A 27271-nucleotide genomic window follows, 5' to 3' on the forward strand; every position below is an offset into this window, starting at 1 on the left:
GCGGCATGAATAAGTATAGCAAGGATATGAAAAAAACGTAAGTAGGTTTATAAGATCAGTATTTTATTTTTGATATACAAAATATTTTTAAATATCATAGAGGTCCCCGTCGTCATCATTATTGCAATCACATAGCATGTCACCTTCTTCGCTAGCATTATCACCCTCAGTTTCATCTTGATTCACATGGTTATTAGAGAGAATAGGTTGCAACCATGTTAACTCAGGATCATTAATCCAATTTGCCCCTGATAGTTCCACCAAAAGTTTTGAGAGGCTCTGGAGTTTTTTTGTTTTAAGATCATTTTGAAGCATTACAACAGGTAGCTGTAAAGTCGAAAGCTTTTTTCTGCGTTTTAATAACGTTTGAAATTGCTTGGATGGATCGTCATTTCTGTAGAACAACTCTTAAGCAAAATATTGCTGTTATTTTGTGATCTCTTAATAATAATCCGTTTGGCCGCACTGATCCCTTCAATTTTCTTTAAAGAGGTTAACGCAGTTTTTATATCGTAAACAACCCAGTCCTTACCAAGTTGTCTAACGTCTCCCTTCTTGGAGTATATCTCATGATATTTTGTAGGTGTTTTTATTGTACTGTAGGATCGTGTAACTTTTTCTATTTGCCCAAAAACACGATCCGCTGGCAAATACGAATGGCCGCGTACCCGAAAGGTAAGACTTACCTGACATTTCTTTTAAGCTCTTTAGACGGAAGATTTTTTTTCCTTTTTCTACTACCACGATCCGTATCACCAACTATATGATCCCCTGTCACAGGGAAATCCATTATTTTAAATTTATTCCGTAAAAAACAAAGAACTTGAAAGTACTCAAAATAAACACTTCTAACCGCAACAAGTGTAACGACAAACAAATGGCAATAAGTCCACGGTGCAAGGACAAACTTCTGTTAGTTTGTCTACTGGTAATGGACATATACCATATAGAAAGTCCAAGGTATTTTCATTATTTAATTTGCATGGGACAAAGTGCATTTGGAACGTCTTTTGTGGCATAATACTGTAGCAAAGTGTATATAGTTTGCAACGCCATCTTTGGTTGAAAATTTGAAAAAAAGGACAAAATGCATATGGAAAGTCTGCTCCACCTTTGATTTGATTATTATATATACTCGACTGATCCACTGATATCTATTTGATGATTATTATCTACATGCAGTACATGCTAAAAAGTGATTCTTAAAATGAATCTTTAAAAAATTTACATTATTTCCAATAATGGTATAAAAAAGAAAAAAAAATATCAAAAACAAAGATTATGAAAAGATGTAGTTGAGTTGTAGTTTTTATATATTTAAACCTGTGTAAAAGAATTCGTAAAAGTACGCGTATGATGTTTGAGATTCATAGTGAATCCAAGTAAACAAAATGTCAAAGTTATGTTTATATAATTTAAAGATTGAGTATAATTTAAAATTTAAAGCACATATTTTATTTCGACTATTTAAGGGTAGATGAAAGGTAGAGCAAGGTGGAAAGGGTGGATTAAGGAAGGAGTGGAAAACTCTCATCTCCATTCATACTTAACTTATAAGATTAATTACTTAACCCATGTATTATCATTCTTTATCTATATTTTAAAAATTCATTTTGAATATTTACATTTGCATAAAGATTCGTCATAGATTTCTTTCTTTATTTTGTATTATGTACTGACTTAGTTTCTTTACAAACATTTTTTATAATTTTGTTAGCAATATTAATAAGAAACTTGGCAATAAATCTTCCTTTTGCTTTACTTGCGGCTCTTTGTGACAGTGAAGTAATAAATATAATAAACTAATACTAAGAAAACATTTAATATTTTAATTAGAATATCAGATATTTTGTGTCCTTTATTCGATAAGAATTTTTCTTTATTTCTATTTGTCAATAGAAAATTGTAAATATTCGAGTCTATTTGCCCTGGTTAGTGAAAAATGAATATAGTTTGCTTTTGTAGCTGAACTAATATATTTTCAACCAATTTTTCACCTTACCTTTTTTATTTTTTACCTTTCACCTTAAGATCCTATATGACATTATTCCTATTAAATTGCCTTTGTCTTGCCTGTGTCTGAGCATATAAAATAATGACTCAATTTATTTATTTTTATTTTAAGAAAGTTAAAACAATACTACGACTTAAGGGAGTCCCATATGTATAACTTCTCTTAGCTGAAACTGTTATTTATTTTAAGAACTTCGTCACCTTTATTTTTCTAAATCATTTTTCTAAGATTTCAAAAAGTTTTATATGTAGAACGGTGTCAAATGCCTTGACGAGTTGATGAAAACACTTTCAAATTAAGGCCTATTCTGCTGTTGTTGAGATGGTGACTTCTGAGGAAATTTTAAGGCACATCTACATTCTGGTAAAAACTGACCATAATTATCCACTCAAATTTTTTCTTGATAAGCAATTCTACGAACTTAAGGAAATGTTAAATTAAGAAGAATAAAATATCGGGGAAAAAAATAAGGATCGTACCTATGCTTTGTAGAATTAAAAATAATAATCGTCATAGGGGTATATTTTTAGTAATTAAATAATAAGCAGAAATGAAAACACTTAGTAGGTATTTAAATTAGATATGGTTTTTAAAAATATCAGGGCCGTTCCTAGGGATCTGCCGCCCGGGTGCGAAAAAAATTTTGCCGCCCCTCCTTTACCCCACCGAATCCGGCCACACTATAACTGTAACACTATAACTGTTACACTATAATGTAAACATTTGTAAATAAATAACTCGAAATAATTTAACGTTAAAAAAAAACAACATTTTAGAAACATAAACACTTTATTTTATATAAAATCATAATTTTATTTACAATTTATTTGTAATGTAATGTATTTACAAATAAGTTGTAATTAAATACATATGTACATACATATTATTTACATACGCAACATGCACTTTATAATATGTATATGTATACATAAAGGGGCAGGTAGCTTACATATCCAATGATTATACAAAGTTTGCTTTTCTCGCTTTTTTCAATGCCAATGTTAGACAAATCTATATTTTCTGCAATATCTTTTTCAATACTAATTATTGATAAGTCAGAAAGCCTCTCTTGACCCATTGTGGATCGTAAATAATTTTTTATTATTTTGAGTTTAGAATTAAGTTTAGAAGAATTGTGACAGGTAATGTTAAGAAAATTCTAATGGAAATTACTAAATTGGGAAAAACATAGATGAGGTTATTTACAAATAGGTAGGTAAGAACACTTAAGGCATTCATTTCAGGGGAAATATAGGGTGCAACATTATCAATTTCATCAGATAAATCTTGAGCAAAAATATCTTTTTCATTTTTTGATGGATCATATAAAATTTTCTCAAGAGCTTCACATTTTGCAAACCTAATTGATTTTTCTGTTTCGAGAAAGCTATGTAGGTTGTTAAGAAAATTTAACAACGTATCATGTTGCTTCATTTGCTTGAATCTTTCTTCTAATTTTAATAATGTAGTATCTAATATAACAAAATAAAAATTAATTTTAAACTGATCAACTGGATTTTTAGGGGCCTCGTCTACACACTCATAGTCAAATAAACGCTTTTTTGTTCGGAGTCTAACAATATTAATCGGAGGAAACGAAGGGTCGTAATCAATATCTTCGGCAACTTTTTTGGGCTCCTCTAAAATATCAGTGAAACCTTCATCTGATCTAATACTAGATATATATGTTTTAGTCTGTTTTAAGATTAAAATAATAATAGGTAGGGCAACATCGGATTCCTGCATCACTTTACTTGCAATATTAATTTTCGTTAACACATTATACCATATAATAATGGAACAAATAAATTTAAACGACTTAATTTTTAAGAGTAATGAATTAGCTATAGTTTTGGCATCGGAGTCCCTGTTATTATCAGAGTAAAGTGCAAATAAAGCGTCATATATTTTTGCTAAATTATATCTAAGAACTTTCAGAGCATCTATTCTGCTTTCCCATCTAGTACTAGAAAGAGGTTTTAGTGTTAACGTTGGGATTTCATCTTTTAAAACTTGCCAACGTTTAGTTGATGCGTAGAAAAAAACGTAAAGTTCCTGCACAATAGCAAAGAAACTTGTAATTTCTAAAGATGCTTTTGCAGCGTCATTAACAACTAAATTTAAGCTATGGGCTGCACAAGACACGTAAAAAGCTCTAGGGTTCAATTCAATAATTTTTTTTTGTAAACCATTATTGCGACCCTTCATATTCGCTCCATTATCATATCCCTGACCCCTTAAATCGCCTAAACAAATGTTGTGAGTCTCCAAAAAATCCAATAAAACATTAGTTAAGCCTTGTCCTGTCGAATCTGATATTGAAATGAATCCCAAAAAATGCTCTCTAATTTCGATTTGCTTTGATGTATTATTTAATAAAACAAACCTTATTACAATAGTTAGTTGGTCTTGATAACCCACGTCAGGAGTATTCAAAATAATTGAAAAATATTTACTAGCATTTAACATAGATATAATGTCATGTCTTATTTGCTCACCCAGAAGGAAAATTAATTAATTTTGAATATGAACACCTAAATAATGAGGCATATTTGATGGAGTTCTTTTAATCCTGTTAATGTGGTCGCATATTGTTTCATTAAAATTGGCAATTGTTTCGATTAATTTTAAAAAGTTTCCGTTTTGTGGCTCGTATATCTTGTTATTTTCATCTCTAAAACTTAAATTTTAACCGGCTAAAAACTTGACAACATAAATTATAATTTTCAAAACAGAAACCCATCTATCTTTTTCCATGTTTATTAATTTCTCGTTTAGTGAATCAGTTGTCGTTTTAGAAGAAATTGATTGTTTTAAATCAAGCCAAGATTTTGTATTACAAATATGCCCCTTTGACTTTTCATGTCTTTCTATAAGTTGACTTAAATGTCTCCAATCGTTATAACCCTCAACCAAACCACTACCACCAGAAAAAGTTTTAAATATTTTGTAAGGAAAACAATATACACAATCTTTTGATTTAGAATATAATAGCCAAACCCTCGGTATTATTTCTCCATTATAAATTTTTTTTTTATAATAAATAGATGAGAATCCTCTATTGTCTTTATTTAAAGGAAACGTCATATCAGCCTCCGTTAGTTGCGTAGGCCCTAACTCTATCAGAGTTAATTTAATTTTATCCAATAAAACATCACCTTCCACTATAGTTTTGGTATTCGATGAGTTCTCCTTCTCTTCTCCGCTATTGACCATTATACATAATATAGTCTTCGTCACATTTTCATCTCGGGCTTGGGAACTTGATGGTTTGTCATGTGATCTTGTTGGAATTAAAAACGCTTGGAGTGAACTGCAAGCCTTTTTAGTTAATTCTTCTTTTTCACGCTTTCGTTTTCTGTACTGTGCTCCAGAAGGCTTTTTTCGATTATCAGACATCTATAATAAAACAAATCCAAAATTAAAATAAATCCAAGTTATCCTATATTTTGCCTGAATGAATAAAGAGATATATTTTTAACGTTTCAAATTAAAAAAAAAATATTAAGATTAAATGCTTCTTTTTTTAAGCAAATAACTAATATTTGAAAGGTGAGGCCAAACGGAATTAGTGGATGAGTGCGACTACTGGCTATTCATAATGCATATCATTTTTTAATTTTTTCCTCAAGTTCAAAATTAATTATTTTTTTTTTAGTTATTATATTATTTGACTCTAAATAAGTCAACACTACTTTTTATAACAAAAATTAAAAAAATCTCAAGAGTAAAAAAATTGGGAGATTTCTAATAGGAGTAATAGGTATCTAAAAAAAGGAAAAAAAAACTCCTTAAATTTCAGGAAAAATAAAAAAATATTATGCATTATAAATAGGCAGTAGGTTCAATCATCCACCATTTCCGTTTGGCTACCCATTTTCCAAACATCCTATATATTTCAAAAATATAAAAACGATATTTAAATTTGATATGACAGCTCAAAAAAAATATAATCAAATTAACGTATGTGTAGAGATACTTACCTTTTTAATTTTTACTGTCTGTTTTACCACAATATTAAACAAAAACTTTTATAACGTTGCGATTTACACGACTACAGGCTACACTAATTTAAAATGAAACAAGTGCACGCACTGCACGCATTTATATGCCTTGACCACAGACAAGTATTTTCCTGAAAAATCTTCGTCGCGACATATTTTTTCCAACTCGTTACGACCTGAAGCGGACTGAAGCGTATATCTAGGTATACCTATTAAATTTGAATCAGAAATATAACTAATAATATTTAGAATGTTACCAAGTAACTTTAATACATTAATTAATAATTAATAATATTTAATCCAGCAAAAGATCCAGCAAAAGAAAATTTCACATAAAAAATATCAGTCTAGTCATACTGTTGCAGACTACGAAGTCTTTTCAGATCTTAGAGCTAGGTGCAAAACTCTAGCGTAGACTTGTTACCAGAACTTTATTTCAAATTTGGACCAGTTACTTTATACAAACCCCAAAAGTTTTTGGTATAAGTTTAATAACAGGAGAGCAACGAATAGGCTTCCTGATTTGATGACCTATAATGATGGGGAGTTTGCAGGTTGTGAACAAATTGCAGAGGGGTTTGCCAGGTTTTTTTCTACTGTCTATAATGGAGATAATAATGTCTTACCTTCTCGGTAGGCTGGTGTAAACATGACTATTCCAAATCCTAAATTATCTATTGGATTAGTTTTTGATAAGATCTTTCGATTACCCCTTAAACTTAGTGCTGGCCCTGATGGTATACCCAATTATTTTTTGAGAAAATGTGTATGTGCCCTCTCTTATCCCCTCTTTATTTTATTCAGTAGGTCTTTAGACTTGACAGTTTTTCCATCCGAGTGGAAACTCAGTTTTATTACGCCTATATTTAAATGTGGTGCTGCTAATGAAATGATCAATTACAGGAGTGTGTGTGTACAGTCTGCCATCCCAAAACTTCTAGACAGTCTTATTTATGACCAAATTAATTTTTATTGCAAAGAACTTCTGTTAAATGAACAGCATGGCTTCAGTCGTGGCAAGTCTGCTATTACAAACTTGTTGCTGTATCAGGGTGCTCTGTTAAGTGCTTTGGAGAGGGGTGAACAGGTGGATGTAATATATACAGACTTTTCCAAGGCATTTGACAGTGTCAACCACAGCTTATTATTAAAAAAAATGAGACTTTTTGGTTTTTCAGATTGTTTGGTGGCCTGGTTTGCGAGTTTTCTTTCTGACAGATTTCAGCAGGTACAAATTGGGGATGCTAAGTCGCATCTTATCAGTGTGACCTCTGGGGTTCCACAGGGTGGTCATTGTTCTTCCCTGTTCAATATTTTCATTAATGATATTTTGGTTTGCTTTAAAAATAGTAATTTTTTGTTATTTTGTTTTATAAGGTGATCAGTTCAGAACAAGACATGGTTCTCTTGCAAGATGATCTGAATAGATTGTGTGAATGGTGTGTTGGTAACAGTTTGGCTCTGAATGTGGGTAAATGCAGTTACATTAGTTTCTACAAAAGGAACAAACGGGTAACTTCCTCCTATACTATTGATAATGTTAATCTTAGGTACACTGAAGTAGTAAAGGACCTTGGTATCTTTTTTGATGAACAATTGAATTTTAATACCCATGTAAATACTATTATAACTAAAGCATCTAAGGTCCTTGGTTTTGTCCTGCGCAATTGTAAGGATTTGTCGGTTAAAACTTGCAAAAGGTTGTACATATCACTTGTTGTCTCTTTGTTGGAGTATGGATCAATAATTTGGTCTCCTCTGTACATGAATAATTGTATGGCACTGAAGAGGGTTCATAATAAATTTCTACGATTCTGCCTTTATAAACTTCGCATTCCAGTTCCTAATGACCATTGTTATGATGAAGCAATGAACTTGCTGAATATGCGAAGTTTACTTAAGAGACGCACTGAGAATGATTTGGTGTTCATTTATAAACTTTTGAATGGCCTTGTGATTTGTCCCGAACTACTTAATAGGATTTCATTTAATATTCCATACCGTAATCTGAGGGCAAATCGATTGTTTTCTTTGCCTTATCATCGTACCAACTATGCTATGCACTCGCCTGTCGAAAGGACCTTGAGGCTGGTAAACTCTACTGGAATTGAAGTTTTAGGAATTTCCTTATTGAATTTTAGGAGTCTTATTAAGAGTTTGTAGGATTTTGTTTTTTGAATTAATTTTGCTCCATGATTAATGATTTGAAATACATTTGATCATTGTCATTGATAATAATATATTTTGTTTTTTCTTAGCTAATTTTGCATTGTTAATTGTTCTGATTTTGAGAGAATATTGTTACTACTTGTAAAACGGTTTAATTATCCTTGGTATTAAGATTAAGTCTGATAATTATTGTTAATTAGTAATTAGTGGTTAGGTAGTATAGCTTTTATTTCTTTTTCAAGAATATATATATTTTTTGTAATGGGGTTGATCCCGTGTATAAATAAATAAATAAATAAATAAATAAATATTTACATATGTATAATATTTTAAAATAATATGTGTAAAATAGTTTCTGAAACAAATTATTAAATTTTAAAAATATTTATTTAGTTTTTTTTGGACTCTGACCTGCCGCCCGCCTGCCCCGCAAGTTATATGTAGTCAACACGAAAATAACTTTTTTTAAAAATTATTTATTCGAGAGCGGAAATTACAACTTAAAATCTAACTTAATTTGAACAGTAACTTAATAGTAATGTAATTAGTTTTTAATGGCAAGGCAATATATATATTTATAGTGTTGGTTTGCTTAGTAATCAAATAAGTAATTCAATAGGTAATTGGTTAGCTGAATAGGCAGATTGGTAGCGTGTAACTCCTCCCTTCGTAGAGGTGAGCCTGGGGATGCAGGGGAACTTAGATGACGATTTGAGGCTGACTGGTTGTGGCTTCGGGTGAAGGAGAGCGGTTGGCATCTTCTAGAAGTTTGGGCACCATCTTGAAGTATTTCGCGTAGACTTGGTATCCAATGAAGCTGAGAATAATAATATATATTAACAGGGTCCAAATGCTGATGGGCTGTATATGAAGAGGTCCGTTGAAGAGTAGGGCTTCCTTCAGTTGTTCCTTTTCTTGGGCAATAATACTGGGTATATTTTCAATGTCCTCAAGGTTTAGTTTATCCATTTTAAAGGGCGGGATTTCTATATAATTAGGATTCAGATTGGCTTTAAAGATGAGTTTAGGCAGCTGAATGTTCTGGAATTTTGTTTGTTCTTTCAAGTGGTAGTTCCTAAGGAGGTGACCTTCTATTTGGATGGTACAGTTAGGCGGGAATTCTAATACATAGGTTCCTTTTAAAGGTATGTTTTCTTTGTTAGTTCCACATTGTTGGTTTGCGATTGTTTCGTTAGGTGTTATCAGCATCCATTTTTCTTCTTCTAACTTTTGGATTTTTAGGTTATTGATTTTTGTCTCGACAATTTGGCAATTTATGGTTTTTTTTGCATACGATAGTAGGTTTACTTCGCATGGAGGATCAGTTCCTATGCTCATAGGGCTGCTTTCTTTGCATATAAAGTGTTGTGGCGTTATCTCTTGGCACTTTGTGTCAAATGCAATATAGCTAACTTCATTTAAAAGGAGGTATTTGTTAGGTGAAATGATGATTTGAAAGGTATTTTTAAAGGGAACTGGGAGGGGATATAGACGATACAATACATAGTTTTTTATTTCGACTATAGGTACTTGTATGATGAATGTGATTTTGTTTTCTTTTATGTAACTTTTAATTTCAATAATTTTTTCAAAAAGCAATAAATTTTCTAATGTGGCAGTGAAAGGAAGTTTATTGTATGTTAAGTGTGGTGTTATAGACATGATTTCATTTAAAAGGTCATTAGGGTTTACTATGGAAGGATGAAATATATTTAATTTTGAAAATGTGATGGCTATACCGACATTTTCTAGAATATCGTAGATGTTTTGAAAAGCATTGATTACTTGAGATAAAATTATTTGGCTTGTAAAGTAACCATAAGAAATGGTGTTATTGTTTTGAATTTGTTTAATAATCGTGTCTATCTGCCTAATGTGTTTTTCTAAAATCTGTTGGTTGTATGTTAAATTCTTGCTAATATTTATAAAATTTATTGATGATTTTTCTATGATAGTAATTTGCTCTTTGAGAAGTGTTTTAACTTTATTCTCATTATTTGTTATAGTATTAATAGCGTTGTCATATCTTTCAGCATCGTTTTGATCTAAGTTTCCAGTCAAGGATTTGACTATAGATCCTAAACCGTTAATGAGACCTCTCTTGGTACGTGAAAATGAATAGAAAGGGTTGATTTGTGTTATCTGTATATTGATTTTGTTTTTTTAGAGACGCGATTAAATTAAAAGAGTTTAGAAAATGATTATAATTAGCGGATGTGTTTTTTATGGAAGATTGTAATTGGAAATAATGATTTTCAAGGGACTTAAATTCTTTAATGATGTCACTTACGTCTAATATTTCAACAAAGGACCAATAGTCAGCTATGTTTTGAGCATTACCAATTTTTAAGAGAAGGAGTCCTGGATTTTGATTAATTTTATGGAAGTTAGGAGTTGCTAGTTCTGCGCCTGCGAGCTGGAAGATTCTGTAACAACAGGGGGTAGTTTCAATTCTTTTATGTGAATTGTTATTATTTTGTTGTTAATAGGGTTTTTAATCTTAGCTTTATTTCTGTTAAGGAGCTCTACAATCTGATAGGGGCCTTTAAATTTGTTATCTTTTTTATTTCTAGAATTGTTAACTTTGTAAACTTTGTCTCCTTTTTTGAATTGAGTTTGATTGGGACCTAGTTTATTGTTTTTTTCTATGACTTTTTGTTTTTTATCTAATAAGTTTTGTGTTATATTTTCGTAAAGATGTTTAACTCTATCTTTATGATTTATAACATACTCGTTATAAAATGTCGATTCTAAAAGATTACTTGGATCTCTGGAATTTGTATGGCCAAAAGTTAATTCGAACGGGGTAAATTTAGTGGAAGAGTGTATAGAATTGTTGTATGCTATAATGGCATAATTCATAAGGGAGATGGTACTATCTGACGGATGTTTCTGTCGAAGGATTCTTAGATGTTCGATAAGGGTTGAATGTAGCCTTTCGACGAGTGAGTTTGATTCGTGGTGGAGTGGAGTGGTAAAATGTACATTAATTTTATGAGCACGCAGAAGCTCTTTAACAGTATCGTTTTTAAATTCTGTGCCATTGTCCATGGTAATTTTGTCAGGAATACCATAAAAGGAAAAGTACTGAATAAGGGCATTAGCGATTTCAATAGCTGTTTTTCCTTGAATAGGGAAAGCCTGTCCTAATTTTGTAAAAGCGTCTATAATAGTTAAAAAATCTTGGTTATCATATTTAAAAATGTCAATATTAATTAGTTGAAAAGGTTTTCCGACAGTTTCTGTTAATACCAGAGGAACGTATGGATTTTTTCTTGCATATTTGCTGGTTTGGCAAATATCACAATCGTTTATATATTTTGTTACATCTGCTTTCATTGACGGCCAGTAATAATTACGTTTAAGTTTTTCTAATGTCTCATTAATGCCACGATGGTTGCATTTACCTTCGTGTTGATATTTGATTAGCATGATTCGTTCATCGAGTTCAGAGACGGAGTTTACTAATTTTGTGCATTTTATTAATTTAAGTCCGGAGGAATAAAAATGTTTCATGTAAACTTTGTTAAAATTTAAGTACATCGAATCATCGTAGAAGTAAAGATAAAATATTTTGTTTTCCTTAGTGTAATTTTTTAATAAATCAATGATAAGAGAATCATTAGAGTTAGAGTTAGGAATTTTTACATGAAGTATTTTATTATTTCCAAATTGTTCTTGTTTAATGTTTAATTTATTATAGGGATTTTTGGAAATTATTATTTGGTGGGGTTTGTTGTTAATTATGTCTTCCAAAATTGTAATGCCTTCGTTTATTATGTAGGGATCGCTAGAAGAGTGTGGTGTGGCTAAGGTGTTTTGTGCTTCTTCAAGTCTTTTACGAAGCCTGGTTTGGGGTGGTCTGGTTTGAATATTTTCTATTATATTTATTTTGGGTATTACTGTATTAGAACTTTGTGGGGATATGATGTTATGGTGGGTAGGGGGTTCAAGATTCATGTTTTTTAATGCTTCGTTGCAAAGGTCATTTAAGAATTCATCTATGTCTATATCTTGTTCACCAGGGTTGTTTACAATACTTTCGTTTTCAAAAGCATTGATTTGAATGCGAGAGAGGGCATCAGCATTTGTATTTTGGAGGCCTTTTTTATAGATAATTTCATAATCGAACTCTTCTAAACGAAGACGCCATCTAACTAATTTACTGTTAGGTTCTTTTAGACTGAATAACCAGACAAGGGGTCTGTGGTCGCTATATATTTTAAACTTTTTCCCAAAAAGATATGGGCGAAAATATTTACATGCCCAGACGATCGCTAGGAGTTCCTTCTCAATAGTGGAGTATTTGCATTCGCTATCGTTAAGGGTTCGGCTTGCATAAGCAACAGGCTTATCGTTAGGGACGTTACCTTGTGATAATACGGCACCTATGGCAAAATTACTAGCGTCGGTAGTTAGAATGAATGGCTTTTCGAAATCAGGATATTGTAAGATAGGGGCATTCATTAGAAGATGTTTGCAGTGTTCGAAAGATTTTATGAATTCGGGACTATGGATGACTTTACAATCCTTTTTGAGGCATGAGGTCATAGGTTTGGTTATTTTAGCAAAATCTTTAATAAACCGTCTATAATATCCAAGGAGACCTAAAAATGATTTAATATCTTTTGAATTTTTGGGGATTGGAAATTCTTGAATTGCTCGGATTTTTTCAGGGTTTGGTTTTACGCCATTGGATGTTACAAGATGACCTAAATATTGGACTTCTTTTCTAAGAAACTCGCTTTTATCCATTTGTACTTTGAAGTTGGATTCTCGGAGTCGTGAGAAAACTTGACGTAGGCGAGAAATGTGTTCTTCCAAGGAAGTACTGAAAATGATGATGTCATCGAGATATACGACACAAATTTCATTGTGGAGGCCACGGAGGATATTATCCATAACTCTTTGGAAAGTTGATGGGGCATTTTTCAACCCAAATGGCATTCGGCGGAATTCATAGTGACCTGATTCTGTTGAAAAGGCGGTCTTCTGAGTATCATTGGGATCCATCTCAATTTGATGAAATCCATTAGCAAGATCCAGTGTGGAAAAATACTGGCTTCTACCTAATTTATCAAGTATATCTGCGATGTTGGGAAGAGGATACTTATCGCCTATGGTTTTTTCATTCAGCTTACGATAATCGATGACGACTCTCCATTTTTTTTTTCCGGATGCATCAACTTTTTTTGGGACAACCCAAATTGGACTAGACCAAGGGGAGACTGAGTTTTGAATAATTCCTTGATCTAACATTTTTGATATTTGATTTTTAACTTCCTTTTTGTGTATCTCAGGATAGCGATATGTTTTAGTGAATAAAGGGGTGTCATTTGTCAAATTGATTTTATGCTGAATCTGGTTAGTAAATGTTAAGGGTATTTTGTCGCAGTAAAATATGTCGCGATATTCAAAGCATAATCTTCTAATAAAGTCTTTCTCTTCTTTATTGCAATGGTCCAAACGCAGGTTTTTAAGATTTTCTTTAAGTATATTATCATGTTCATTAGTTAGGGTTTGGTTTGTTTCGATTTTGTTGCAAAAGTTTACTTCTAAAATATCTATTAATTCAACATTAAAGGGTCTATTAATATTAATGGTAACGGGATATTCATTGGCATTCGTTATTGTTGTATAGGCAAAAAAATTTGAAATGTTTACAAGTGCTTTAGGCATTTCTGTATTATTTTCAAAATTTTGATATTCTAATATGCCTAAGCCTTCTTTTAGATTCACTGGGATTTTTACAATTTGTTGACATCTTGACGGAATTGTTATAGAAAAATTTTGAAGATCATTAAAGGTATTTTGAGTTTCTATTGGTTTTTTTATTTCATAAATAATTGGAATAGTAGAATTTTGTGTTATTAATTTACAATTTTTTAAGTCAATATTAGCGTTAAGTTGTTTTAATAAATCACTACCAATAAGTCCATCGTATTTTTGCGAAAAATCGAACAAATAAAATTTATGGTAACCATTAAATTTAAAGATTTTAAAAACTGGAATATTAGCGACTTCACTGTGATAGGACATAGCGTGTGCCGTTTGGATATTAAATTTCTCATTTGTAATAAATTTATGATAAAACGTGTAAGCAAGTTTAGGGTTCATTAAACTTCGACTACTACCGGTGTCTATTAAAAAATATGCGTTTAGGTCAGCAATATAAATATATGGTAAATCCGATCTAATGTTATTTAAATGGATTATGTTGGGTGTGTGTTGATATCGGGGTTTTGAAAATTTTGTTGTTCGTTAGAAATGGTTATGTCGTCACTTTTATAAGTGTCATCTTCGATCGGGTTGGAAAATGAATTATCAGGAATATGATTATATGGATCGTAATAATTATTATCGTCATAATAATATTGATCATTCTGATAAGGGTTATAATAGTCGGAGTAGGTATTATCGGAATCGAGATTATAGTCAATACTTTCTGGAGAAATTTGATGGGCATATAGTTCTGAAACGCGGGGCCTTTTGTTTCTAGGAACAAAGGTATGTCGACTATTTCCTGAACTTGTGTCCATTGGTTCGACTTGATTTCGACGAATGACTGAACTGGGTAAACTATTATTTGGGTTGAAATTAGGGGGTCTTAGATTCAATTGAGGTCTATTAAAGGTGTTATTTGAAAAATTGGGTCTAACAAAATTATGAAAACTTGTATTTGGAATATTTGGCCTAGAAATCGATATGGGATTTGGATTAGAATTTTGAAAGTTTGTTGGTCCTATAGGTTTTTGAAATTGGGGTCTGGCGTAATTAAAAGTGTTTGGTATAAATGATGGAAAATTGCTGGGGGTTGGTGGTAATGGGGATCTTGGTTGGGGTTTTGATTGTTTGTAATGAGTGCGAAATGGTGGTGGGTAGGTTTGTAAGTTATAATTTTTTCCTTGACTAAAGTATATAAAGTTTTCTTCTTCGACTACTAACGATAAAGCTTTTTCAATATTTTCTGGCTGACGTAATCTAACAACTAACTGAATTTGAGGGGGCAAGTTACTAATAAAAGTTTTCAGAGCAAATTCTTCATAGTGTTGAATTTTAATTTTCCTTTCATTATCATTAGCAACAGAGGTGTTTAATTTTGAAAATAAATTACTTCTGGCATCCTGCACTCGCATGCCAAATTGTGTAGGACTTTCGAACCTTTGAATTTTTAGAGAAATTAAATCTTGGATAAGACATTCGATGCTTCTTTGATCTGAAAAGGCTACTATTAGGGCGTCTTTAATTACGGCCCAATTATTTAAATCTGAGTTGGAGCAAATTATATCAGCGGCTCGACCTTTAAGTTTCATTAAAATGGTATCTATTAGGCAAATATTTATGGGATTAGCTATATTTGTTGTATCTTGGAAGTTACTTAAAAAGTGTTCACAAGCTGTGAGAAATCTATTTAATTGCCTAGGGTTGCCATCATATGGAGGTATGTTATCAGCTTGGTACCTTAAGAGACCAATATCTTTATTGTTAGACTGCATGTCTGATTGATTTGTGAGTTGAGAACCTTCTTGAGTGGATAAACTTAAAAATGATTGAGCTAAATTTTCAATTTCTTCAGCTAAAGAGTTTGGCATTAAAGTTTATTGTTATGATAAAAAAGGAAAATTACTAAAATATGCAGAAACTAAAGAAATATGAAAGAAAAATTAGCAAAAGAGAAAAAAATTTACCTATAATAATATGTCAAAATATTTTACTAAATATTATACGTCTATGGTAAAAATAAAGGAAAAATGGAAAAATAGGAAAAAGTTGCTTACGCCAAAACTGCGAAAATTTCCATTGGTTTCTTTCTTGCCTTAAGCCTAGTGGTCCTAAAGGAATCGATGCTAGTATTCCCAGGAAAATGCTCTCGGTGTTGTTGACTTCCTTGGTGGGTGCAACTTCCTGACGATGTGTGTTCTGAAGGCTGCTTCCAAGGGTAGGTTCTTCGTGCTTGAACTGTCAAAACAGACCGGTTTTGGCGATTTTTGTCCGACCGTAACACGAAACTTCCGACTGCGCCAGTTATATGTAGTCAACACGAAAATAACTTTTTTTAAAAATTATTTATTCGAGAGCGGAAATTACAACTTAAAATCTAACTTAATTTGAACAGTAACTTAATAGTAATGTAATTAGTTTTTAATGGCAAGGCAATATATATATTTATAGTGTTGGTTTGCTTAGTAATCAAATAAGTAATTCAATAGGTAATTGGTTAGCTGAATAGGCAGATTGGTAGCGTGTAACTCGCACCCCCTGCACCCCCGGGTCGGAACGGCCCTGAAAAATATACTGTTTGAATAAATACATTTTCTTATATATCAATATTCTATACTCAATTTCTTCTTGATCAGTCCTGGTATACTATTGTATGCTTGGTTGCCTGCTTTAAGGGATAATAGTCTGGCGCCATCTACGTTCGATACTGCGAAAAACATAATCCATACGCAGTTTTCTATAACGAGTCTAACGACATCTCTAAATGTTGGAATTGATTATGACAACTTGACGTTGACGTTTCTACACGTGGTATACAATACAATAGATTTTGCCATTGCCACCATCCCAGTTTTTGGGCAAATACATACTAATATTCATTATTATTATTTTTTAATAAACTTAACTTCCAGGTTAAATAGACCAATTGTAAAAAACCGAGATGCCGAAATCCAAAAGAGACAAAAAAAGTAAGTGTCATGTATTCATCAGACCAAAGTATTAAAAAAAAACACGTTTGTTTTGGTTGACATAACCAAAAAAAAAATTTAAATTTTTTTCCATTTTCTTGCAGTTTCCCTAACAAAAACTGACAAAAAAGGACTGCAACTTAAACAAAAAATAGTGGAAGATGTGAGAGGTTGCGTGGAGAAGTTCAACAGTATATATTTATTCACATTCAAGAATATGAGAAATGAAAAAATGAAAGAAGTCAGGGAGATATGGAAACCTAGCAAGTTCTTTTTTGGAAAAAATAAAGTTATAGCCATAGGATTAGGAAGGAATGCTGAAGAAGAAGTAGCAGATGGTTTACACAAGGTATATTACTTCTATACAGGGTGTCTCCTTTTTCATAGGGACAGTATTGCTATCACCTATACTATAAAAGATACGAGGGCGGTTAAATTAGAAAAATGTTGCGGCATTTTATTCTGATTAAAAAAGTGTATTTAGATTTTTTATGCGACGTTTCGTTTTTTAGATATCATCATCAACTTTTTTTTTTAAATACGGACTTTTTTATTTTATATTTAAAAAGAATTTTTATTTTCCTTTTCAACAATGCATAACCTAAATGTCTGTCTCGACGTTTCGGTATAAAAATAGCAGTTTTTAAACCTTTTTTCTTTAATACGGATTAGTATTTACAAAATTAAAATACGGCAGATTTCGGTTGAGTTGGGTTAGCTGCTCATATTATTCACTAACATCAATTGCGGCTGATATTTTTTTATGTGGTTGGGAAAAAAATTATGATATGTGATTTGTTCGATGACAATTATTATTATTAATTACAACAAAATTATTAAAATATTACTTTGATATTTTAACGTTTTGCCGTAAGTTAGTTTCTTAAATTAGTTTAAAAGCTTTTTTAAGGATCTTAAGATTTTATCGGAGTGGTGTGCTGCAAACAGGCTTGTATTTAATGTGGGCAAAACCTTTATTATGGGATTTAAGTGTGACGTTCAGGGCCTTATGTTTAGTGAAAACTCCCCCTTGCAAAACAAAGAAAGCTGTAAGTTCCTTGGTATTACCATTGATGGTCGCCTTCACTTCGAAGATCATATCCTAAATCTTGCATCAAAATTATCCTCTGGATGCTTTGCAGTAAGAATGGCGGGACATGAGCTGGGAGGGGTAGTTGCACGTTCAGTGTACTTTTCTCTTATTGAGTCCCACCTTCGTTATGGCTTGCCTTTTTGGGGTTTAAGCAACAAGGGATTATTAAACATAATTTTTGTGATTCAAAAAAAGGCAGTTAGATACCAATGTTCGGCTGGGTTAAGAGATTCTTGTAAACCTCTCTTTATATCTCAAAAAATCCTAACTCTTTTTTCTCTTTTTATCTTAGAAACAGCTACTCTTATTCATAAATGTCCTAAACCTCCCTCTAACACTGGTCATATGACTCGCCAGGTTAACGATTTTCCCTTACCAATCCCTACATCCTCTCTCACGAAGAACTCACTTATATACCTCAGCAAAAAAATTTACAACCATGTTCCTCTATGTATCAGACAAATTTTAGAAGTTAAGAGATTCAAAAAGGAATTAAAATCACTTTTATTATCCAGGGCATATTATAGCCTTGACGATTTTTTTAATGATACCTTTTAACCTGTGCTCTGACATCATTTTAGTGTTTTAGTTTTGTTTCCTGTTAAATAATGTAATTTACTTCTTCTAAATTCTGTTTTATTGACAGCTTTACTTATATTTTTTAATGAAATTTATCAAAAAGATGCTTTTTTTTCTCAATCTGTTTTGTTATGATTAATTTTGGTAATGTGTGTAAATTTTATGGTAAAGTGTTTTAGAAGTTATGTTTGTTTGAAATTTAAAGTGAATTTGGAATTTTTTAGTTTTTAGGATGCTTGTACACAAGATTTTGTTGTCTTACGTAATATAACACATTTTCTTTCTTTCTTCTTTCTTTGGTTGTGTCCTTAGCAATTTCCTAGTTCAATATTAACAAAATAAATACAAGTTGTAAAATGGTACGGTATAGTGATAGTGAAAAAAAGGACATGTACGATGTTTTTATAAGATGTTATCGAAAGGTTGATGATGCAGTAAGGGAGTATGCTAGATTATATCCAAACAGAACTGCTCCAGCCCGAAAAACTTTTTATTTGGTTTCAAGAAACCTCACCGAATTTGGATGTGTATCAAAAAAACGCGGAAAATACCGTGCCAAGAATACACACAACGATGTTAATGTTTTAGCTCAAATTCATCTTTATCCGGAGTCTTCATTAAGAATTATAGGTTCTGAATGTGGGATACATCCTTCAGTGGTCAGAAAAATTTTAAAGAAACATAGGTATCATGACTACAAGTTCCAACCGGTTCAGAAACTGCATCCAGGTGATTCAGAATGCAGACTTGTTTTCTGCCGTTGGTATCAAGAGCTGTTAAATGCAGACCCAATGTTCTCTACGACCATTTTATGGACCAACGAAACTACATTCACTAATAGCACACATTTAGTAGAAGTAACTAAGCCTCAAAATTGATTTAGTCTTAATATGTGGTGCGGAATCATCGGTAATAGGCTAATAGGTTCCAAAATTATTGATGGAAATTTAAATGGTGAAAGGTACGTTAACCTATTGACGGAAGTTATGGATGAAATTCCATTGGAAACATTAAGAAGTATTCGGTGATTTATGCAGGATGGCTGTGCCACTCACAATTCCACTGTTGCCCGAGATTTTCTTGACACAAATTTCCCTAATTGCTGGGTAGGAACAAACGGTCCTGTAAGGTGGCCTCCTCGTTCCCCATGCCTTAATCCTCTGAATTACTTCTTATGGGGATTTTTAAAAAATAAAGTCAATAACAGTGAAATAAATAATATGGAGGTCTTAACACATTGGGTCACTGCTGCATTTAGAGATTTAAAGTCTGAATACTTAACCCGCTCAATAGAGAATTTAGAATTAAGGACCGTAAAGTGCATTGAACATAATGGGGGTCACTTCGAAAATTTTTAGTAAATAATGTAAATGTTATTTGTAAAAAACTGCTTAATTTCTTCTCAGAACTAAAAAACTGCTTTATAAGCAAGAAAAACAGCAACTTCTCTTGCCTAATGTATGTAAAGAGAATGTTGTTTCTTTAGTTAAATCGTATTGTTTTGTTATTTTTTTGGTTAATACACGTTTGTCATTTGTTTGTAAAGTAAATAAAATATTTCTTATTAAAAGTGTAAAATTCTATTTTATTTACACATTTATTGTTCCCCTTCTAAATCTAAAGCAAGTACTCGTAAATTAAAAGAACCATACCAAATTTTCGAATTTCTTTTTCTTACCCACAAAAAAAAGGGCACTGTAGTTTTAAAATTTTATGTTTGATATTGAAGATAAATAGGTAAATATGCATTCAAAAGGTATTTTAATTTTGTAAATACTAATGAGGTCCGTATTAAAGAAAAAAGCTTAAAAACTGCTATTTTTATACCGAAACGTCGCATAAAAAATCTAAATACACTTTTTTAATCAGAATAAAATGCCGCAACTTTTTATACTTTTTATACTATACTTATAGTATAGGAGATAGCAATACTGTCCCTATGAAAAAGGAGACATCCTATATATGGGGTGTCCCATTAATAATGGTAAATAATATTTTAACAGCAGATTCCTCTCATAAAAATAATGAGGTTAGGTTAAATTTGCCTAGTCCAAAAATGAAATGCAACCAAGATACAGGGTGATAAACATTAAGTATTTTTTTTGAATTTTGTATATAACTTTAGCAGTTGTTTTTTGTTTTTAACGAAATTTGGCATTTGGAGGTTTTCTTATATGCCAAATCTAATTTTTCTTAAATTACCTCATACAGGGTGCCCCCAGCCACATTTAAGTGGTTTTTTGAACTCCATAGCTTTTTTACGCCCTGTATAATTTTATTTTTTATTTTAAATATGTATTCTGCAAGCATTTTTGCTTACAAAAGGTATACCTTAAAAATTTCTCTAGGATTACTTTTTTTTCTAGATATTTACATTTAAAGATTTTAGACATCCATGAAAACCATATTTTAAACTATTTAAATTGCTATATTACACTTTAAATGATTGATAAACAACAATATATAACCTAAATAATTATTTAAAAATAAGAATTATCAATATTTGCCAGCAAATGTTCCATAGGGCCTCCATTTGTCTCAAGACCTTTTAAAATTCTTTTAATAAAAGACCACCGAATCTTAAAAAATAATTGCTCATTTCTAAAGGACTCGGCAGCGTCTTGAATTTTTTCTAATAATTATTCCCTTGTGTTTATTTGATTTTCATAAACAATGGATTTCATGTATCCCCATATGCAAAAATCCAATGGGTTGAAATCAGGACTTCATGCGGGCCAAGGTCTTTGACTTCCACGTCCTATCCAGTTGAAATTAGCAATAAGATATTCTCTCACAGGTCTAGCAAAATGCGCAGGAGCACCATCTTGCATAAAACTCATATCTCCGCGTAGATTTAAAGGCAACTCTTCTAGATAATCGATGAGTTTTGTTTCTAAAAATGTTAAATATAATTCTCCATTTAGATTTGAAGGTAACTCGTAAGGTCCTAAAAAAATTGTCTATAACACCACATCAAATATTAACTTTAAATTCGTGTTGAAAGTATCTTTCAGTAATGAGGTTTGGATTTGCAATATCCCATGAATGTTTGTTTCTAAAATTAAAAATCTCCCGTAGGGTAAAAGTCACTTCATCCATAAGCATAATTTTATTAATAAATAGGGGATCTTGATTTTGTTGTTCCTAGATAAAGCGGGCGAAATCTAATCTCGCTGGAAGATCTGTCTCCAAAAGATTTTGTACTGGCATATATGACACTGGCACTATGAAAAATTCTTAAAACTGAGGACTTACTAATTCCAGTTCTTGCCGCCATACACTTTACCTTAAAGTGATAAATAAAGACTACTGGAACTAACGCTAACGCAATAAAAGGTAATAAAGTAACTAATCGTCTGAGCTATAACGCGCCACAGTAACTAAAAAAACATAAATCATGACAGTGACAGTGACTTTGTTTGTTTTCATGTCTTTGTTAGACACAGCCTACTTAATTTTTTTTTTCAACTTAAAATAGAAAAATAATAATTTTTTCTTAAGTGCATTGCAAGTTTTTAGTCCAAATATCTCGAGAACGGTAAATCCTAGCGACATTTTTAAGGTATACCTTTTTTAAGGAAAAACACTTGCAGAATAGAAATTTATAAAACATTACATTATAGAAAGCGTAAAAAAGTTATGGAGTTTAAGAAAGACTAAAATAAGGCTGGTGGCGCCTTCTATGAGATGAGTTAAAAATTTTTAAAGTTTTATATTTGGCATATAAAGAAACCCCCACATACCAAATTTCATTAAAAACAAAGAACAAATGCTTAAGTTATGAGCAAAATTAAAAAAAAAAACTTAATGTTTATCACCCTGTATCTTGGTTGCATTTTATTTTCGGACTAGGAAAATTTAACCTAACCTCATTATTTTTATGAGAGGAATCTGCTGTTAAAATATTTACCATTATTAATGGGACACCCTGTATATACTTTTGGCTACATTCTTTGATATATTCAATTTAAAAGAACTTAAGGTCTTTCCTTTTTTCAGGGTTCTTTTTGTCTTATAAATAAAAACAACATTGAGTATGTGATAGATTTATTCAAAAAAACATTGGTTGAAAGGGGATGTTTTATTTATTAAATTTGGAGTTTTTTTCATACTAAAAAAATAAATTTAGGTAGGTTATTTAAAACAAGAAACAAGCTGTGGGATCAATAGATTCACACCATATTTATTTGAAAATTCCTAGTACTTAACTATATCAATAAAGCTATTACAGTGGTATAATAGATATCGTACTTGAGAAAGTAACCCTCATTAAAAGATTATATGAGGCTTGTATTGTATAGTGATTGGAATCATGAAATTCATATAGATTTGCAAATATATCTCAATTTCTTTTTTTTTCTAATAAGTGAGCATTTGAAATGGTCGAGAAAATGTAATTTTTATTTATTCATTAAAGTACAGTTGTAAATAATAATCTATTTTGTGGTTTCTTCAAGGGTTTCTTTTATAATCAAAATTGCTGCTGGAGGATTCTTTAAGTGGCACATTTAACAAATATACCACAAATTAGAATACTGGTGTACAAAGGCAAAGTAGCTTGATATGATAAATTCAAAAATTGTACTTAAAGTTTTTATAATTATGTAAATCTAGATTTTTTTCTAGATTCTAGATTTTTGCAGATTTCTACTTTTTAAATTTTTTGCATGACCAACAAAAATATTATTTAATTGATTTCATGAATTATTACAGTATTTTTTAAATGATATCAAGTTTATTCAGCTTGGGCTAATTGCTTTTGCTTTCATATCAAGAACTTCGGCATATGTCCTTATATATAAAATAATAAGATAATTGAAACATAAAAAACACATAAATAATGTGTATAATACAAAATATGCATTAAATCTTAATTTATTTGCATTCCATATTATTTAAATGGACAAAAATGCCTTAATCTAATTGGTATTGATTTACAATCCCTTCAGTAAATGTAGCATGTTTATAGATCTAAAAAAATCTAATCAGTAGGAAGTAACAGCCATATCCAATACCTGTGGAAATCAAATGTTTGTCTTTGTTTGGCAATATCTCTATAATATTCTATTATCTATTTTGTCTTTTATTCTTTTCTTGAATTTGTTAATTTACTTACCTGTATTCACTCACTGTCTAACACAATAGTTCGAAACTCTTAAAAATGATATATTTAAAGGTGTGAATTTTTTTTTTTAAATCAATGGTAAAAAAAATTTTATTTTTTTTAAACATATGTGCTGATATACCGGGTGGTGCGTCGCCGAGCGGAACATAGGAAAACCCATGTAAATTTTAAGAGGGCCAATTATTGGCTTCCCTGGACATTTTATATAAAAAATGTAAGATAACTTTTTGAAGAGACCAATCTGGCAAACCCTCGTGCAAAGTTTCAAAAAAATTTAATAAGCGAATCTTGAATTATTCAATTAAATGTAATTGCAAAATTACCAAATTTTTGGTTCAGGTAAAACCAAACGAGCACCAGTAAAATGAATATTGTCACTGACGTGAGGAAAAGTGTCAATAAATCAGTGACAGTCGATATTTGAAAACAAGTATGAATTATTCAATCGACGAAAAAATAGATATAAATATTAAATTTAATATAACTTCATTGTTTTATTAAATAAAAGTTTAAATAAAAAGTAATGTTGACGTGTCTTACTTTGAATGTATGGTTGTGAGATTGATAAAACGAAAAAAAAAACATTTCTTGTATTCGGCTGTACGTCAGATTTGACAAAGCCTTATAACAAATTGTTTGCTGGTGGCTGGTGTCTGGTTTTACCTGAACCGAAAATTTGGTAATTTTGCAATTACATTTTTTTGAATAATTCAAGATTCGCTTATTAAAATGTTTTGAACTTTGCACGAGGGTTTGCCAGATTGGTCTCTTTAAAAAGTTATTTTACATTTTTTCTGTAAAATGTACAGGGAAGCCAATAATTGACCCTCTTAAAATTTACATGGGATTTCCTATGTTCCGCTCGGCGACGCACCACCCGGTATATATAAACAATTGAAAATCAAACTTTTTACATCTTTTTAATTAAAATATCTGCTTAATATTGAGCGTGTGTCTCTTATTTTAATTTATAAAAAATAATTTAATATTAAAACAAATATCTCCCTATGAATTCTATATAAAGGGAAATTACTGGAAGAACGAATTTACGAATTTAAAGACAACTAAATGAAAAAATAGTTCTTTTTCTAGAATGTTTTGGTAATAAATTATAATATTTAGGATCCGAAAACATAGCAAAATCAATATAACTTCTGCAATATCAGATGTGTATTCATATTTTTCTAGTTGGTAGATGATTCTGATTCGTCTGATTTTTATGAATGTAAGAGCAATAAGTAGACATGTAAATCGATCTAATGTCACTAATTAAAATATTTTCATAAAGACTATTTGTACAGAATTTTGACCCACTTTTTTATTAAACATGATTTATGAATAATATTTATTTTGGTACTCTTTATACTATACTCTCAAGTAGCTTCTAACAAGTTTTAGAATGTTACTGCTGCTAAGGTATATAATAAATAATAATTTGTGGAAAACCATGTCAAACATTTAACAAATTTAGAAAAACTGCATTGCTCATTAACTTGACTTACTGCCTTTAAGAAGTTTAATTAAATTTAATTATTTATTAATTGTTATTGCATTGATTATGTTATATATTTAGAACAAACAAATTTCTGATTTTATGTGTTAAGTTATATAATGAAAAATAATATAAAATACCAAATATGTTTTTTATTTTAGTTCTCAAAATGCCTCAAAGGTCAGTGTGGATTACTATTTACTGACTGTACTAAACAAGAGGTAGTTGACTGGTTTGAAGATTATTCTGTAGAAGAATATGCTAGGTCTGGTTTTAAAGCTACTAAAACAGTAACCCTAAAAGAAGGTCCTCTTAAGCAATTTGCTCACTCAATAGAACCTTATTTAAGGCAGCTTGGAATGCCTACAAAGCTGGATAGAGGTAAATGTTACTTCAATGATAAGGAATATTTATATTGTATTTTCTTTTTGTTAGGTGTGGTTACTTTAATAAAAGATTTTGAAGTTTGTAAAGAAGGAAGCATATTAACCCCAGAACAAGCAAAAATTTTAGAATTATTAGAACATAGATTGGCAACCTTTAAGTTAATACTGAAAGCCAAATGGACCATGGGCGAGGGTTTTGAGAAAATTATTAGTAAAAATAGCGGTGAAGGGGATGAAGATGAGGAAATGGAAAGCGAAAGAGAGGATGATTGAGACTGCGCGTGCGACATTTGTTTTTATTTTTAAGAGTGATTTTGTATGTGTAAATAAATTATACAAAAATTAAAAAACCTAATTTTTGTATTCGCTTTAAAAAAATTATTTTTACATACCGGTAAAAATCCCAAAATGTATGAGGGACAAGCCACTGAAGAAGTTGTATTGGCCAACTGTGGTGGCCAACAATACAGAGTATCGAAATATGGGGGGCACATTAGTTCTAAAATGAGAATTTTTCAACATATTTAATAGTTTCGAAAAGTATTAAAAATATAATTTTACTAATTCTTGTTATTTTTATACTTACGGTTTGTTCGTGAATTTGTAATTGGGACATTGCTGCGAAGATTGGGCCCATAAGCGGCAACGCAGTCTATGAATGCTCTATTAATCGCCTCATCTTGATAATCGACGACCTTTTGAACGTGTTTAGACATATCACCCCTTCTGCACTGTAAAAATAAAACTGATTTAACTGACATTTAAACATTTCGTAAATATGGTTTTTAATACTATTATCTGAAAGTATTAATAAATACGTTTTTATTAGGTGAAACTTTATATTGTTTAATATCATTTTGTGTAGCGCACGTGTCTATTGATATTAAATAGTATATTTTTCGCCCCTTTATTAAAAGATATCTGGTAAAACATCTTTTAAAACAAAAAGATATTTAAATATGGAAGGGAAAAGCACTGGTTAAAAGGAGTTCCTAACTGTGAACGGCAGGTATGAAATGCTAAAATGTTTTTGTTTATTGATTTTATTATTTTTACTAATTAATTATTAAAATCTTAAGATTATATTAGAATGTTTGCTGTTATTTAAATAGACAGATGGAACATTAACTTGTATCTAAAAAGATGCAAATTTGGAAACAAAAAAAGTTTAATAACGAGAAATTAAACAAAACTTTTAACTAATAACTTAATTTATATAGATAAGATAAGTAAATAATACATACAGTGTGTGTCAGCCAAATGGAATAAATTAGCTAATAAATAGACGAGAGCGTGTTGGGAGAAACGCTTGAACACGTCGATTGGTTTTTATAGTTGCGCATTTTTTTTCATAAAAACTTTTTATACAGGGAGTATCAGATAACGGTGGCCAATACCAACTTGCTTAGTTTAAACATAACACCCTGTATGTTAATTAATTTTTAGATTCCTCAGATCATTTTAGACATATTCATTTTAGATATATACAATGTCCTATACCTATCTTTGACTGTTTCGGAAATATTAAGTAAAATTTAAAAAATAACATTTGAAAAGAAAATTATTTATTTGACGAAAATTGTTACAACATTCAAAAACTTATAGGTACATAATACAAATCTAAACAATAATGTCAATGTAGGAGATGTTCAAACTGCTCGCCACGAACGTCTTGGTAAAAACCCGTAAATAGAAATTTCTTCTAACGTTACTCAACAT

The 27271-nt window shown here is 30.9% G+C and overlaps 2 protein-coding genes across 5 annotated transcripts in view; one reads left to right on the forward strand and one right to left on the reverse strand.

Moving 5' to 3' along the window:
* Positions 1-27271, reverse strand: part of LOC126750633 (vasoactive intestinal polypeptide receptor 2-like) — a 263640-nt gene that overhangs the window by 3892 nt on the left and 232477 nt on the right. For 3 of the 4 annotated variants that reach the window (XM_050460295.1, XM_050460291.1, XM_050460315.1), the window contains exons 2-3: positions 26139-26283; positions 25945-26051 (exon numbers count right to left, since the gene is read on the reverse strand). In XM_050460295.1, the coding sequence (XP_050316252.1) occupies positions 25945-26051; positions 26139-26268 (237 nt within the window). In that variant the 5' untranslated portion in view covers positions 26269-26283. The remainder of the gene's footprint in view (positions 1-25944; positions 26052-26138; positions 26284-27271) is intronic. The other variant, XM_050460305.1, reaches the window with a different exon arrangement.
* On the forward strand, positions 16711-25907 carry LOC126750654 (mRNA turnover protein 4 homolog). The gene is made up of 4 exons (XM_050460324.1): positions 16711-16877; positions 16982-17226; positions 25328-25547; positions 25602-25907. Exons 1-4 carry the CDS (start codon positions 16850-16852, stop codon positions 25823-25825), a joined length of 717 nt encoding a protein of 238 aa, XP_050316281.1. The 5' UTR covers positions 16711-16849; the 3' UTR covers positions 25826-25907.

The sequence above is a fragment of the Anthonomus grandis genome, chromosome 1, assembly GCF_022605725.1.
Source record: "Anthonomus grandis grandis chromosome 1, icAntGran1.3, whole genome shotgun sequence".
Taxonomy (NCBI): Eukaryota; Metazoa; Arthropoda; class Insecta; order Coleoptera; family Curculionidae; genus Anthonomus; species Anthonomus grandis.